This window comes from Poecilia reticulata, linkage group LG22 (genome assembly GCF_000633615.1).
Source record: "Poecilia reticulata strain Guanapo linkage group LG22, Guppy_female_1.0+MT, whole genome shotgun sequence".
NCBI lineage: Eukaryota > Metazoa > Chordata > Actinopteri > Cyprinodontiformes > Poeciliidae > Poecilia > Poecilia reticulata.
This window is the reverse complement of record NC_024352.1, coordinates 11657267-11671343: the sequence shown is the minus strand read 5'-3', so window position 1 is coordinate 11671343 and position 14077 is coordinate 11657267. Positions and strand designations below refer to the sequence as shown.

The 14077-nt window shown below is 37.5% G+C and overlaps 2 protein-coding genes across 2 annotated transcripts; both read right to left on the bottom strand.

The window, feature by feature from the left end:
• Positions 1 to 266: 266 nt before the first annotated feature.
• Positions 267 to 4346, bottom strand: siva1 (SIVA1, apoptosis-inducing factor). The gene is made up of 4 exons (XM_008399443.2): positions 4147 to 4346; positions 3785 to 3967; positions 2580 to 2733; positions 267 to 1422 (listed from the first exon to the last, which is right to left on the bottom strand). The coding sequence occupies exons 1-4, from the start codon at positions 4265 to 4267 to the stop codon at positions 1374 to 1376; spliced, it is 507 nt and encodes a 168-aa protein (XP_008397665.1). The 5' UTR covers positions 4268 to 4346; the 3' UTR covers positions 267 to 1373.
• Positions 4347 to 5726: 1380 nt separating this feature from the next.
• Positions 5727 to 12655, bottom strand: adss1 (adenylosuccinate synthase 1). Its single transcript, XM_008399442.2, has 13 exons — positions 12359 to 12655; positions 10369 to 10471; positions 10224 to 10286; positions 10087 to 10137; positions 9941 to 10007; positions 9747 to 9854; positions 9585 to 9666; positions 9168 to 9294; positions 8928 to 9082; positions 7262 to 7386; positions 7039 to 7136; positions 6808 to 6957; positions 5727 to 6640 (listed from the first exon to the last, which is right to left on the bottom strand). The coding sequence occupies exons 1-13, from the start codon at positions 12548 to 12550 to the stop codon at positions 6588 to 6590; spliced, it is 1374 nt and encodes a 457-aa protein (XP_008397664.1). The 5' UTR covers positions 12551 to 12655; the 3' UTR covers positions 5727 to 6587.
• Positions 12656 to 14077: the final 1422 nt, after the last annotated feature.

The window sequence follows — 14077 nt, the reverse complement described above, 5'->3', positions numbered from 1 at the left end:
TAAATATTTTCAACATATTTTAGTGCCAAATAGCAGGAAATAAATAAACCCCTTATGAGATGGAATATTCTGAAACGAAAAGCCCTCCTGTACGTGAAAGCATTGAGTTGGCCCCCTCATTGGTCCGATTATGAAGATGAATGAATTGTAACTACTTGGATGCGAAACTGAAAGTAGATCAATCAAGCATCTCTGCTACAAAGATTAACTATGCAGAAAACATTAGCGAGATCTACAACCAAAAAAGATCTCTCTGTTGGAAACAATCCTGCTTGCAGTTTTTATTTTACAATCATACAGTTGATCAAGCAAGAACATTTCTTTTACAGCAGTTTTAACTCTTGTGTCAACTGTCGGTACCGAACACCAGCTGATGCCCGCAGATTGCATAGTAATAATTACTCACAGCAAACATTTACCCAAATGAATGAGATATTTCACTGCACCTTTCCCACCATGCGCAGCTTTTAGAGGTCTAAACATCTGGAGAAATTAACAGTAGTGGCAATTATGTTGTTTTAAGTTGCTGACAGGTGTCCTATTTTATGTTTTAACTACATTGCTGCAGTGCAGGCAAAGCCTCACAAGTTAAATCAGCATATTGTATGGATAAATGTGACTTTCACAATCCATTCATGGCTCCCCAATGTATTCTGTTGATCGTTTCTCTGAGAAACAGAAGGACAGAGCATAGTTAGCATCAGAGTAATGCTGGTCAGAGCTGGAGCAGAAACTGCAAAATGTAACGTAAAGGCTGGTAGAGTCGTAAGTGTTTCAAATTACGTCCATGGGTTACAGATGGTGCTTCCCCTGTGTGGTAAATAACAGGCAGAGTCGTTTTAAATTCCCCTGTAACGTGTTGCTTTGCTAGGGGTCCAAGCTCTTTCAGGTTACTTTTCTCTCTAGGTAAACTACCAAATAAATAAGTATTCACTCAAACTCTAATTTGAACAATAGACTTAATTAAATATATCAATACTTTTGTTGTGGGTAGACTTTGTGTTATGCATTATTTTGGAATTTAAAAAAAAGCAACAGATCGTTCTTCTTCAACTTGTGACTCTGTCTTTTTTAAAAACATATATCCAATTTGGAAACAATAACTGAGACATCAATTTCCCCCCCCCAAAAAAAACATCTGAAAAATTAGAATATGCTATTTAATGCCGTCAAAACAAAATTTACAAAGTAAAATGGACTTAATAAAAAAAAAAAACATTCAAGTTTATTTCAGTTCATTATAGAATGAAACACATATATACAAGAATACATTTCAGTCATAAAAACACGTTTACACTGTAATCTTTGTAATATCTCATGGGGGCAACTTTACATGATCAAGTACACAATCTGGTCCTTCCTGTTGGTCCTGCTTATGTTGAACAGCTGCAGCATAGCACTTCATCGTATGGTCCGCTGTAACTGGAATGAAGAGGGTTTAAAATGTTAAATATCAGATGAAAACTGCTTAATTAGTCCAACAGAATTAAACATCCAACTTTCTCAAAATTCAGTTAGTTTGGTTTTTTTCACCAGGCTGAAAATGCTGCAGAGATGCAAATCATTTACAGCACAATTTATCTTTATTGATGTTATCTGAAGACTTTATGACTTGTGAAGATTCATCAGCAATAGTTTAAGAAAATATAGTCAGCTTCTGGTGTTTTATCCTTTTAATGCAAGTCAAGCATAAAACTCAAAATATATTTATTAATTGCTTATTTCAGGATTCAAATTAATGCCAAAATAATTGAGTAAATCAATGAAGTTAAATAGCAAAGATAGAAAAATTTAAATTCAAGGTCCAAAGTAAAAGGAAAACATTTAAAAGCTGCCTTGGGAGGATTTGTCTACCCCTTCTGGCAGTAAATGTGAATGACAGTCATGAGAATATGTAACATTAATCTACGTCCCTCAGTGCTTAGTTACAAAAATGCCATCCAGCAAAAATTTTATTAAACTTTTTTTTTTGAAACTCAGTATAAAATATTTCTGGCATACTTACAAAGATTAAAGCCCACTCTGCTAGTTTCTACCATTACCAAACAAGTATATAAAAAAAGCCATTTCAGACTAACAACTCGTATACGGCGTCTTTCAGATGCATCCTTAAACCTTTAACATTTTCATATTTGGTCTCATCTAACAAAAGAACCTTTTCCACAGATGAAGTATGCTTTGCAAGACTTGTGGCTGAAACACATATTTTCTTTCAAAAATGTTTCTTTTCCCACATTTTTCCATAAACCCAACAATGGCTGCTTCTGACCATACCGTAGTTTTACAGTCGTATCATCCTATTCCCATTTTCTCAATAATCTGTGAGCTCTTCAATATTTGAGATTTTATTTGTTCCTTTAAATTTGACATGACCTGCCTCATCTAAAGCCTTTGCCGAGTAATAGTTTTTATACCAGGATAAAAACAGCTGGACTCTTGGACCTCTACAGGAAAGGTCACTGTTACAATCCCATTTAACCCCAGAAAAGTCTGTAGTTGTAATATTCGGATAATCCCAGGAGCATTCAAACTTTTGCAAGACAATGTATAAGTACAGACAGGGGAGAAGTTAAACTTACTCTATGATGGTGCAGACAGAGCAGCACGGGCTGCAGCAGCTGGAACACTGTCTGGTACAAGAAGCACAAGCCAGTCTGTCACACTGGGAACACAGCGTCCTGGAACCCTGGTTTTTATGACAAACACAGCAGCCTGTGGGAGCCGCCGGCACACCTACATAAAAATACACCCATTTAGGCTCAGACATTAAAAACTTGCAAGCACAAGCCAAGCCTGACATCTGCTGGCACAAAGCATCAACTGTTAAACAATGTTTCTGCCAGAAAAAGAAAACAGGTAAGCTCTTCCAATCCATGTTTTGTAGCTATATCATTGGTGTAAGACACATTTAAACAACTGTGTAATTACTTAAAACCAACAGAAGTCAAGAAGCAATAATTTCATCTTGGACTTCAGCTGAAATCATGGTTTGAATCAAAGTCAAAGCCTACAAGTAAAAGCAAATGTTGTAGATCTGAGCTTTATGAAGCATCTGGTACATACCAGTCATACCAGTGCAGAGGAATGTAGAAACAACAACAGACAGGGCATTAATTACATTTACCATTACATGTTCCTTCAAACCGCTGTGTGTGAGAAGAGTTCGCCTTCCTGCAACCGCGAAGCATTTATGGATCGGAATGTAAAGTGCCTTTAAAAGTCAGTAGTGTTTGGATCAAAACTTTTACTGGCTTTGAGTTACCGATTTAAAATCTGCTTTGAATCTGCTTTGTCCAAATAGTTGTAGACCAATGTTGACTAATACGTGGAAGTGCTTCAAGTTAGGAGACAACAACTGTATGCTTGGGCACACAGTTACGAAGCAAAACAGCTCTCTGCTGACAGTAGTTCATAAAACCACAAATTATAGAACAAAATGCAGACAATAAACAAAAGTGTAATCTTTGTGCATCTAAAAAGTGCATAAATAAGATTGTGGGAGTCATGTATTATACTCCCCTTCACAAATTTACAAAACCTAAACCATCCTTCCGGTTACATCCTCTCCGTTTCAGGCTTGTTTTGGTAAAACAGGAAACCTAATTATTGTGCAGGCTGCATGTTACGGTTATCAGGAAAGTTTATCTGGCCTCTGGTCTAGTCCTGCACCACCGTGTATTGCAGATGAGATGTTGTTCTTCACAGCGTTTGTTTAAAGTTAATATTTAAATTATCTTTGCTGTGCATCATGTTTGACCATGAGACCACTACAGCCTGACCTTACCTTGTACAGCATGCGTTCTTGTGAGTTTCCCATCCTGCCCAATAAGTGTCTGTCCTCTCAGGAGTGTCTGACTGCATGCAGTGTTTTGTTCTTTAAACTGTGAATCTGGGCACTTCTCCTCTCCAGTCCATATTTTCCCCACTACAGCTTTCGCACCATTGAAAAGCAGGTTCTTTGTCTTTTCTGTAAGAGACAGAAAGAGCAAAACAATCACACAAGAGACTCAATAAGCTGTTTAACAAAAACAAGTGTGTAAACAGCAGCTGCAAATGCAGAGAACCACAACCAAATGTGCGCAACGAAGCTAACACCGTGGCTAACAGGGAGCAACAGCGATACGTCGTCCACAACCATTTACTTACCGTAAATTTCTTGCCTATATTTATTTCCAAACACGCCGTAACTGTTTATCTCCCGCTGCCCAATGTGTATTTTGTACTGGGAAGAGAAGGATTCAGGAAAAGGATAAGTTCGTTTGGGCATTTTAGCTGGTAAATGCGCAGTCCCCTGTTAGCTACGCTAACACCTCCACACTTGTTTATTGCGGGAAAAAATGGCAGGAGGCAGAAAGCAGCCAATCACAACCAGAACGTTATCGTCATGTGACAACAAGCTCCAATCTCAGATTGCTGCTCTTGTACCATGTAATCAACTTTCAAACCCATTTAAGGACATGATGTTGCATTCAGGGGCCGTCGAAAATATTGTAATAAGTGATTAAACTGGGGTCTTTTAGCTTTCAGAATTGGTTTTCAGTTCTTTTGATAAAACGAATAAAAAAAAAACAACCGGCAAAAGATTATTATATTCTAAGCTTTAAACTCCTTTAACACTGAAAATATTTGGAAACTGAAGAGCACAACTTAAATTTTGAACATAAAATAGTTTTAACATGTGGGGGACAAAGGCAAGATGAGGAACATTACTAAAGTAAATCCAACAACAAACAATTAGCCTAAACATTTCTCAAATAAATAACTGGTGTCAAATACAAATTTGGTATTTGTATTTTTATACTACCAAATAAACGAAACATTATATTAAGGCACTTAAATTTGAACATTTTCTTTTAATTTTATGTAGAAGGCCAACAAAAGTAGGACTCAGTTGTTAAGTGAGAGGAAAATGATTTGTAGTTTTCAAAATATTTTACTAATAGAGTTCTGAAAACTGCAGCATTGGTATTAATTAGTGATAGGCTATCTGAATCCAGGCTTCGAGGCTTGTACCGAGTAAAAAGAGGGCGTGTCCGATGAAGCCCCGCTTCGAGGCTTGTGTTGTCTTGCTGAAAACCACGTGACTGGCAACAAACGAGGCCTCGCATTACATGGATCACGTGAGTGCTTCATTTTGCGTGTCGGTTTTCAAAATAAAAGCGCGATGAGCCGTGCTGCATCATGGGTTGTTGTCCATTTGGTCGCGCATCAGAGGAGGATATTTGTCTTCAGTGACCAAAATAAAATGAACATTGACCAACATATTTGATGTGTATTGATGATGGCACTCATCAAAATGTAATGTTTGTTACTAGTTTTCTCAATTGTAGATTATGGTTTTTTTATAACTATATTTTTGTGATTTTGTGATGTAAATCTCTTTGAACTGCATTGTTGCTGAAATGTGCTACACAAACTTGATTGTCTGAAATGGAGCCAGCAAGAGGAAAATCTCTGACATCTGGGAATACTTTGAGATTAACCTCACAATAAAATTCTTCTTAGATAACAATAATTAACCTCTCCACCTCCCAATTTCTTACCTTCTGCAAAGTTCCACTTTATTTGTAGTCTAATTAGCAAAGATATATCAGTCTTTCACAGCAGAAACAGATTTAATCCTGTTGCAGAACAAGAATTCAACATGCAAATACAAGGGATCAGAGCCAATTAGAAATCCAAGAAAAAGTGAACGCCCCAACAGGCACAGCACTCCCGAGACACCAAAACGTCAAATGTCTTTATTGTCAAATCAATCTGACATAAAAGAACCCAATACAACCACTGACATTCAACATAAACCAGGCTTAGATTGGCTACAAATAATTTTAATAATTAAAACATATGACAATTAAATATGGGTTCATTGATTCTCCTGTTACTAAATATGAGTTTGATGAAAACTTTGACAATATTGCATTTAGTAATTTTTGGAAGCATGATCCACCTGAGTGACAAGACTGTTACAGTTTCTCCAGCAGATGTCACTAGTGAGCAATGAATGAAGCATCGAGTAATGAACCTTTTTGCAAAGCAAAGGGCTGGAAAGCTTCATTGCTTCATGAGGCTTTAGTATTACTCTCGCTAGACTCAGATACCCCTAAAATCTAGTGCAGCCAATCAAGCAATCAGAAATGATCTAATTAGTAAATATAGTCCACCTGTTTGTAATTTACTTTCAATATAAATACAAATTTACAGAGATCTCAGAGTTTTGTTAGTGAACAAACACTTTTAACATTTAGCTCATCTGGAAAAAAAGTTATAGGGAAGTTCAATGTAGGGTTAGATTATAATTTAGTATATCAAGCTTTGGAAATCTTCTTTACATATACATTAGTTCAGATAGATAGATAGAAACTTTGTTGATAGCTTTGAGGACATTCCTGTAAGCTTTTATATTGCTGCTCATTGTAGCACCTTCAAAACCGGGTATGTTTGATTGCCTCAGAAAACACTTGATTGATACATCTCATTTGTTGTATACATATCTCTTTTTTTAATTCTTTTTTTCAAAGAGAACATTTCTTTGCGGCTAAAACATGCCCCTTTGTGCCAGTCCTTTCTTCTGTGAGTTGTATTTTGGTTTAGAACATCTGGATCATGCACTCTCTGGACTTTCCAACACCAACCCACTTGACTGGAATGAGATAGAGAAACGGATGATCAGAAATGGCTATAGAAGTCATCATCAAAAGCTAAATAAATTTGTTTATTGTGTCTGTTACTAGACAACATTAATTGTTAATCTTTGAACTCCAGTAGAAACTGAAGTTTGAAGATTTGAGATTTTCGTGTCAAACATACTGGGGACTCCAATGTGGTTCTCAATGAAACGAATGTAGCTCTGTGCCTTGGCTGGGAGATCATTCCACTTCCTGGCTGCAGATGTGTCTGTCTTCCAACCGGGGAAGGTCTCATATTCCACCTCCACTTTGTGCAAAATGTCCATGTTGGCTATAATTAAAACAGAGCAGGCATTCTCAATCAGGCAATGTCATAAATCTTTTCTATATTTTTTTTCTTTTCTATTATTACCTGGGAAATGAGGGATTCTCTTCCCACTAAGTTTATAGGCAACTCCGACTTTAATTTCATCAAGCACATCCAGAATATCAAGTTTTGTCAAAGCAATGCTGGTGGACACAGGGACACGACACGCTTAATTCGATTCAGTTTTATCTCTTGAAACGGTAACTAGGATGGTGTAAGACTCCAAGTGTATGAATTACGCTTCACTTAAGCTTCTCATGATACTCACGCAGTAAAGCCATTAATCATATGAGCATATCTGAGAATGACAAGATCCAACCAGCCGCAGCGCCGCTTCCTTCCTGTGGTCACGCCAACTTCATGACCTCTTGTCTGGAGTAACTCTCCAACTGCCTGCAGAGAACAGAAAATAATAGGCCATTCTGTCACTTCAAGGACTTGAATGACGTCAGTTTACATATGCAGTAGTTACTTTGGCAACATACACAGAAGAAAATGACAATAACGCATCACACATGCAAGAAGCTGATTTGACATCCAGACCTTTAACTCTCTGGTCAGTTCATGCAAAAGGTAACATAATTCCGGCTCTTATAGTAAGAATATCCTTAACCAAGAATCTGGCCCTAAATTTATCCATAAGAATATGTGGTGTGAGAAATCTGACAGCTGCACCAGCCGAAATAAACTGTTTACACAATTACACACTGTACGTGTCAGACTGAAAATCCCAATGCTGCCCCATATACTAAGGTTTTCAAAAGTTACTGTTTCATACTCTTACATTTTCTATCACACCATTTCTGTAGCTTAAAGAAATTTAAATGAAAGACTGATGGCGCAATTATTTTGTCTTACTGTGTGGAGCTAAGAGTAAAGCAGCTTTAACCACCATTTACCAACCAAGATGCTCTTCAGATTAAGATGGATATGATGCAAGAAGAAACAATCTGTCAGCTGCTCTGAAACAAGATCTTTTTTTTTTTGCTTATTTGTAAGTTCGGTCACTTTGGAATTAGGTAGCGGTTAGAAAAATCATGGAAATTCTCCCTTTAGGTAATAACATGAAGATGGTATTGCATTTGAAGAAAGCAGTTTGGTCTTAAGCAAAAGAAGTATTTCCCGCTTATTTTAAAGGATTTTAGACTTTATAATCTTTCAGACAACCTCTAAAATACTTAGACAGGTAAAACCCAAATTAGGTTTTTGTACTCCAAACATAGATTAACAAAGATGTTTTGAGGTTTGTACTTTTCTTAGGATTGAGACCACCTTACATTGTAGCAAGTATTAGAGCAGAACTATAAAGCTTAGCAGCAATGCCCCCTCTCCACCTGCAGCTGTGCACTGCCAATCAGATGACTGAAATGAGAACTTTCCTCATCGAGACAGATGCATTTTTCTGTCACAGAATGTGACAAAATAAACACAGACAGATGGTTGTGAAAACTAAAGAAGTCCCAATCATTACTAATAAATAGGTGATCCAGATTTAAAGCAATTGGCAAGCTATGAGCGGCATGCTTGTTACATAGCCAAGTGCAGGCTAACTATTTCAGCAACTTGTCCAGCTAGTTAAGCTGCTAATATCAGTTTGTTAGCTTTGTGTTCCTTTCTAAAAAAGCACAGTTCCTGATAAGTGTAATATTCTGCATTATGTAACCGTAAAACATTGTTACAACTTATAATATAACTAATGTTCACTGTTGTATTGTTTTATCAGCAATAGAAATAATTGCTAATTTTAAGTTTTAAGTGATCATAAGATCCAACAATACATTTTTGGGTTTACATTTCTGTTTAAATACCACCTTTGACTCCTTTGAGTCAAGGATATCACACTATTAGACATGAATACCCACACGGTGTTAGCAATATTAGCAGAAACAAATTTTCCCAGATAGCAAATTATTGATGAAACATCAAAGTCTTACATTTAGTTGTTCTGTGGGAAAGGCTCCAATTCCCACTCTGGTGGTGTAGGCCTTGGATACACCAAACACATCACCAATATTGAGTGGTGGGATGCCGAGTCCAGTGCACACCCCTCCCACAGTGCAGTTTGATGAAGTCACAAAAGGATATGTGCCTAAAAAAAATGCAGCATCACTGGTCTTCACTAAAAACATGCTATGTTATGTGTTCAAGATTACTTTGGAATGATGAAGTTTTACCAAAGTCAATATCAAGAAGAGCAGCATTGGCCCCTTCAACCAGAATCTTCTTTGGAGGTCCATGAAGAGCCTCATACATGTAATAGACTCCATCTCTGACCATTGGGCGCAATCGCTCTGCAAAATCCTTTGTGAAACAAAACACTTTCATAGTTGAAACAAAAGACTTTTATAGCAACTTTCAAAGTTGGAAGCTTTGAAAGTTGCACGGTGTTCATTGAATGAGATAATCTTGGTGTTTTGCAGTATTAATACTCTCAAAAGTATTAATACTGAGTAGGTGGCCAGATTAGGTGCATTTGCCTATTTCATAAAGACCTAATGAAATACATTGAAATATAGTAAACTGTGGAAAAAGGTCAAGGGCTATGAAAGATTATGAATACTTTTCCACGACTAACAAAATCCCACACCTACCTTTAGTTTTTTTAGTTGGTCATCAACATCAACTGTCAAGGAGGGATACATGGACTGGTAATTATGCACAAGATTCTTAAATCTGAAAAGAATTTTCAAAATAGTATGATCCATGTACATGGAAGACTTTGACATGTTGGAATATTTTTCTTTTATTGATACCTGGTGGAGAAGTCATTGAAGTCGCCCAACAGGTCACATACACGCAGCCCAATGCGAGAAGCTTTGCTGGAATATGCTGGACCAATGCCCTTCTTTGTTGTTCCAATGCTGTCATGGAAAATAAGACACAGCATTAATGAGGATTAGGACAGATTAGGAACATATCCAATTCTGATTTTCCTTGTATTCCTCACTTCTTTCCTTCCTGCGCTTGTCTTTCTGTCTCCTGTAAGCCATCAACAACTTGGTGGAAGTCAAAGACTGAGGGGAAAGATAAGATTTAATTCTGTTAAACACACAATTATTGCGACAGATAGTTATCTGAAGGAAATGTGCCTACCCAGGTGAGCTCTATCTGAAACTATCAGTCTCTTCTCCCAGCCTTTCAGACCTGGTCATGGAATAAAAATCACATCTAAATGAGAACACAATTCCATACTTCAGACTTTCTTTTAAAAGTATTTTACAACAAAATACCTTTCTTCTCATTTTTATCCCCCTCTTCAAACAGTCCAGGTAGATGTATGACCACTCCGTTACCTAAAGGAAAAATAGGAAAAGACTCAGTAATGCTGTGAAGGCTTCAGTTTCTGTAAGAGTCATAAGAGTAAAGCCTTGTTACCGATGAGTGAAATGCCTTTGGTGTTTATGATTCCACTGGGGAGAAGGTGGAAATCATACTCTTTGCCGTCCACTACCACTGTGTGTCCTGCATTGTTGCCCCCCTGTAAAAGTAATGGTAAATGTATGGCACCTTGCAAATATATTCATGAATTTTTCCACAGTTTGTCATGCTACAACCAAAAACTTCACTCTATTTTATTGGGATGTTTTCCGATAAGTCAGTACAATGTAGTGAATGGCTGTAAAGTGGAGGTTTTTACAGACAAAAATTTAAAGGTTTGAAATCAGTCTGTGTTACCCCTTAAATTAAATCTAGTGCAAACAATTCCCTTACACCTAATTACCAAATAAGTACATCTGTGTGTAAGTTAACCTCAGTATGAATCCAGCTGTCCTATGAGAACAGAGAATAGCAAGGAAGCATCATGAAGGTGAAGGAACCTACCAGACAGGCCAGAGATAAAGTTCTGGGAAAGTTTAAAACAGGACTGGAATATAACGCAATGTATGAAAGTTTGGACATTTCTCTGAGGACTGTTCACATGAAAACTATGTCTGAGTGTGGCGCAACTGAAAATCTACCAAGAATATCCACCTTAACTGATTTGCTGGGAAAAGAGAGAATTAATCCAATGAGCAGCCAAGAGATCCATGCCATCTCTGAATTAGCTGCAAAGATTAATAGCTCAGGTGGAGGAATATGTTGCCATTTTCTTCCGTCATAATTGTATACCTTTTCTGGGATATCCAATGATAGCCATAAAAAGTCTCATATGCAGTTTTCCATTATCCCTACTGAAGACAAACATGGGGAAGAAAGTCCTCTGCTTAGATTGTAGGGAAATTGAACTTAGGAATTACATGTAAATCAAACTAAAACTGGAAATTAATCTCAACACAAAATCTCCACTGTGAAAAATGATGGTGACGGCATCAAGGGGCAGGGGCACTGGTCAGAGTTAGATGGTAAAATGGATGATGCTACATACAGGGCATTCCTAGAAGAAGTTACAAAAGATGTGAGACTGGGGCACTGATTTGGCTTTGAACTGAATAAGGACCCCAGAGATACAACCAAAGCTTCCACGGAACGGCTTAGATCAAAACACTTATATTAGAATGGCTCACTCAAAGTCCAGACCTAAATTCATCTGAGAAACTGTGAAGAAAATTAGATTATTGTTGTCCACAGTAATTATGGAATTATGAATGTTATAGAATAGTAAGTAATTATATAAGAAGTAATTTTGTTGGTCTATCAGGTAAATCCTCATAAAATATGCTCATTGATGCTGGTGCTCGTGACATAAAGAAATGTGAAAAGATTCAGTGGGCATCAATGCATGTTACTGTATTGTTACATCAGAATGCTGAGTGGCAATGACAAGTCTCATATTTGTGTGAGACATGGTGACATTTTGTAACCACCAAGCTTTTCCAGAACCCAATTTAACAGGCTTGGCGCTCTGCTCTTTCCCCCCCACTAGACTGGCCTTCTCACATATCAAACCAGCCAGAGAATGTGACCTCTCCGGCCCGGAGGGTGGGGGTCTAAAGCCTTCAGAACACAGGGTACCAGTTCCCGACAGCGAAGAAAGCAAAATACCCCAACTGCTGAAAGGGTTGAGTGTGTCTCGGTGTACGATTGACCTTTACAATGTTGTGTGTCAATGTACTTGGACAACAAACCTGCCCGAGGTTACTTCTCCTAATTATTTGACATGAGATGGAAATGATATTCCACTTTATGCTGCATTTATTGGTACACTTGCCACAATTATTGTTACATCAGTCAACGACCGATAATAATAATAATTAAAAAAAACTTGCTAAAAGATAAGGGTTCCAGAAAGCACACTTGATTTCCAGGTGTTTTCCAGTCTGAACGTCAGCACATGCCCGCTTTTATTCTAACATGTGCAAACCCTCTAAAAGGCACGTCACTGAAACCACCAAATAAAAAAAAAATCCCAAATTCTGATATTTACCTGGCATCGGCAGATAATGTCAGCTTCGGTGGCCAAAAGGTCGACAACTTTCCCTTTTCCTTCGTCTCCCCACTGCGCACCGAGAACCACCGTCACCTTGTTCCCCGTCGCGTCGTTGCGCGCTCGCTTCTGTCCAGCCGCTGACGGCTGGTTCTGGGTTTTCTGCTCCTTGGACGACCAGTTGAGCGACATAACGACGCCTGCTTTAGTCTTCCAGTCTCAAGAAGACTAAGCCGTCTCCAGGAGAGGCATTGCCATATCTGTAACTTCAGAAGGGGTGATGTCAGAAGCAGACGCACAGAGACACGTAGCTCTCCAAGTGGTTTCCACCTCTGCTCAAAAGCTTTGACACGCAAGGGAATATTCATAAAGGAATATTCATATATTTAGGAGCATGACAGGCAAATATGTTTATGCAGTGATATATTTTCACACTGAAAATGCAGAAAAAAATATATCTTTGAGGATGTTGATAAGGACAAAATATATATTTAATCGCTTTAAAATTAAATCATTATGGCATTTTGCTAAAATAAACTTAATGTCAGACAGTTGTATGTTGGTCTTACATTTTGAAAACTAAATATTCATAAAAATGCTTTCTTTTTTATTCTCAAATTGATTCCCCTTAAAGCTTGTTTATGAACTGAAACATTCAAAGTGTGGCAAAAATGCAAACCCGAGGGTTGTTTCAGGATAGTGGATGAGGATATCCTGGCTGTGTCTGGACTCGGATTTACAAAAGCAGCAGCACAAAAGTTACCATGGCGATTTATCGCAGCTAGCCTGCGCCAGACCAGGTTTAGTTTTGCCTGGTGTCACCTGCTCAGTTTGTGGCCGATCAGAAACCAATTTCATTGTATCTGTCTGTTTTAGTCTTTCTATCATCCACTGATTCATTTTCAAGTATTCATTTGCTGATAGAGAAGCAAAGGCTTTGTAATCAAGTCAGGCCTATAATTTGTAGCATGCCGCCCTGAATGAAGAATGACCCTTTACTGATGATTTGTAAGTCCAATAGTAATAAATCTGAACTTAAAAACGTTTAAAACTTAAAATAACTCTACTTTTGTAATTAAAATGCATAGTTTGAGTCCCACAAAATTTGAAGCATATACTTATTTAGATAGTAAACATACCTTGTGCCTCTATTAAGGAAGTTGCTCATAATAAAATATATTTTATAAGCTCCGTTACTCTGTCTTTTGATTGCCGTTAAGCTGCATTTGCGCTAACAGTTAAAAGGGAAGCGGCGCCTTCAAAATAAAAGCATCACAACTCAAACAGGAAATCAGCCATGGTTAAAATTAATTAAGACTAAATCATTGGTACAAGTCATTTGGACGTTATACTCAGCTGTAAAATTCTTGACTTGTTGTCGTGTTTGTTCTATATAAATAAGATGTGTAGCAAAAAAGAGCAACATTAATTAATAATTAAAGTTATGATTAAGGTTTTGAAGTGAAGTTCAGATATTTTGCTTGAAGAATTAGTGCCAAAAAGCACAATCCATGGTTCCATAAATTAAGGCACCATTTATGGAACCTTAATTAATATATCAGCCCACCACCACCATCATGCTTGATCCTCTGCATGATGTCCTTTTTTCTGTAATGCTCAGTTTTTTCCACCAGTTTTCACAGCACACCTTCCAAAAAGTCAACCTTTAAACTTTTCAACTAATTGTTTTCACAAAAGTCTTGGGTGATAAGTTTTTTT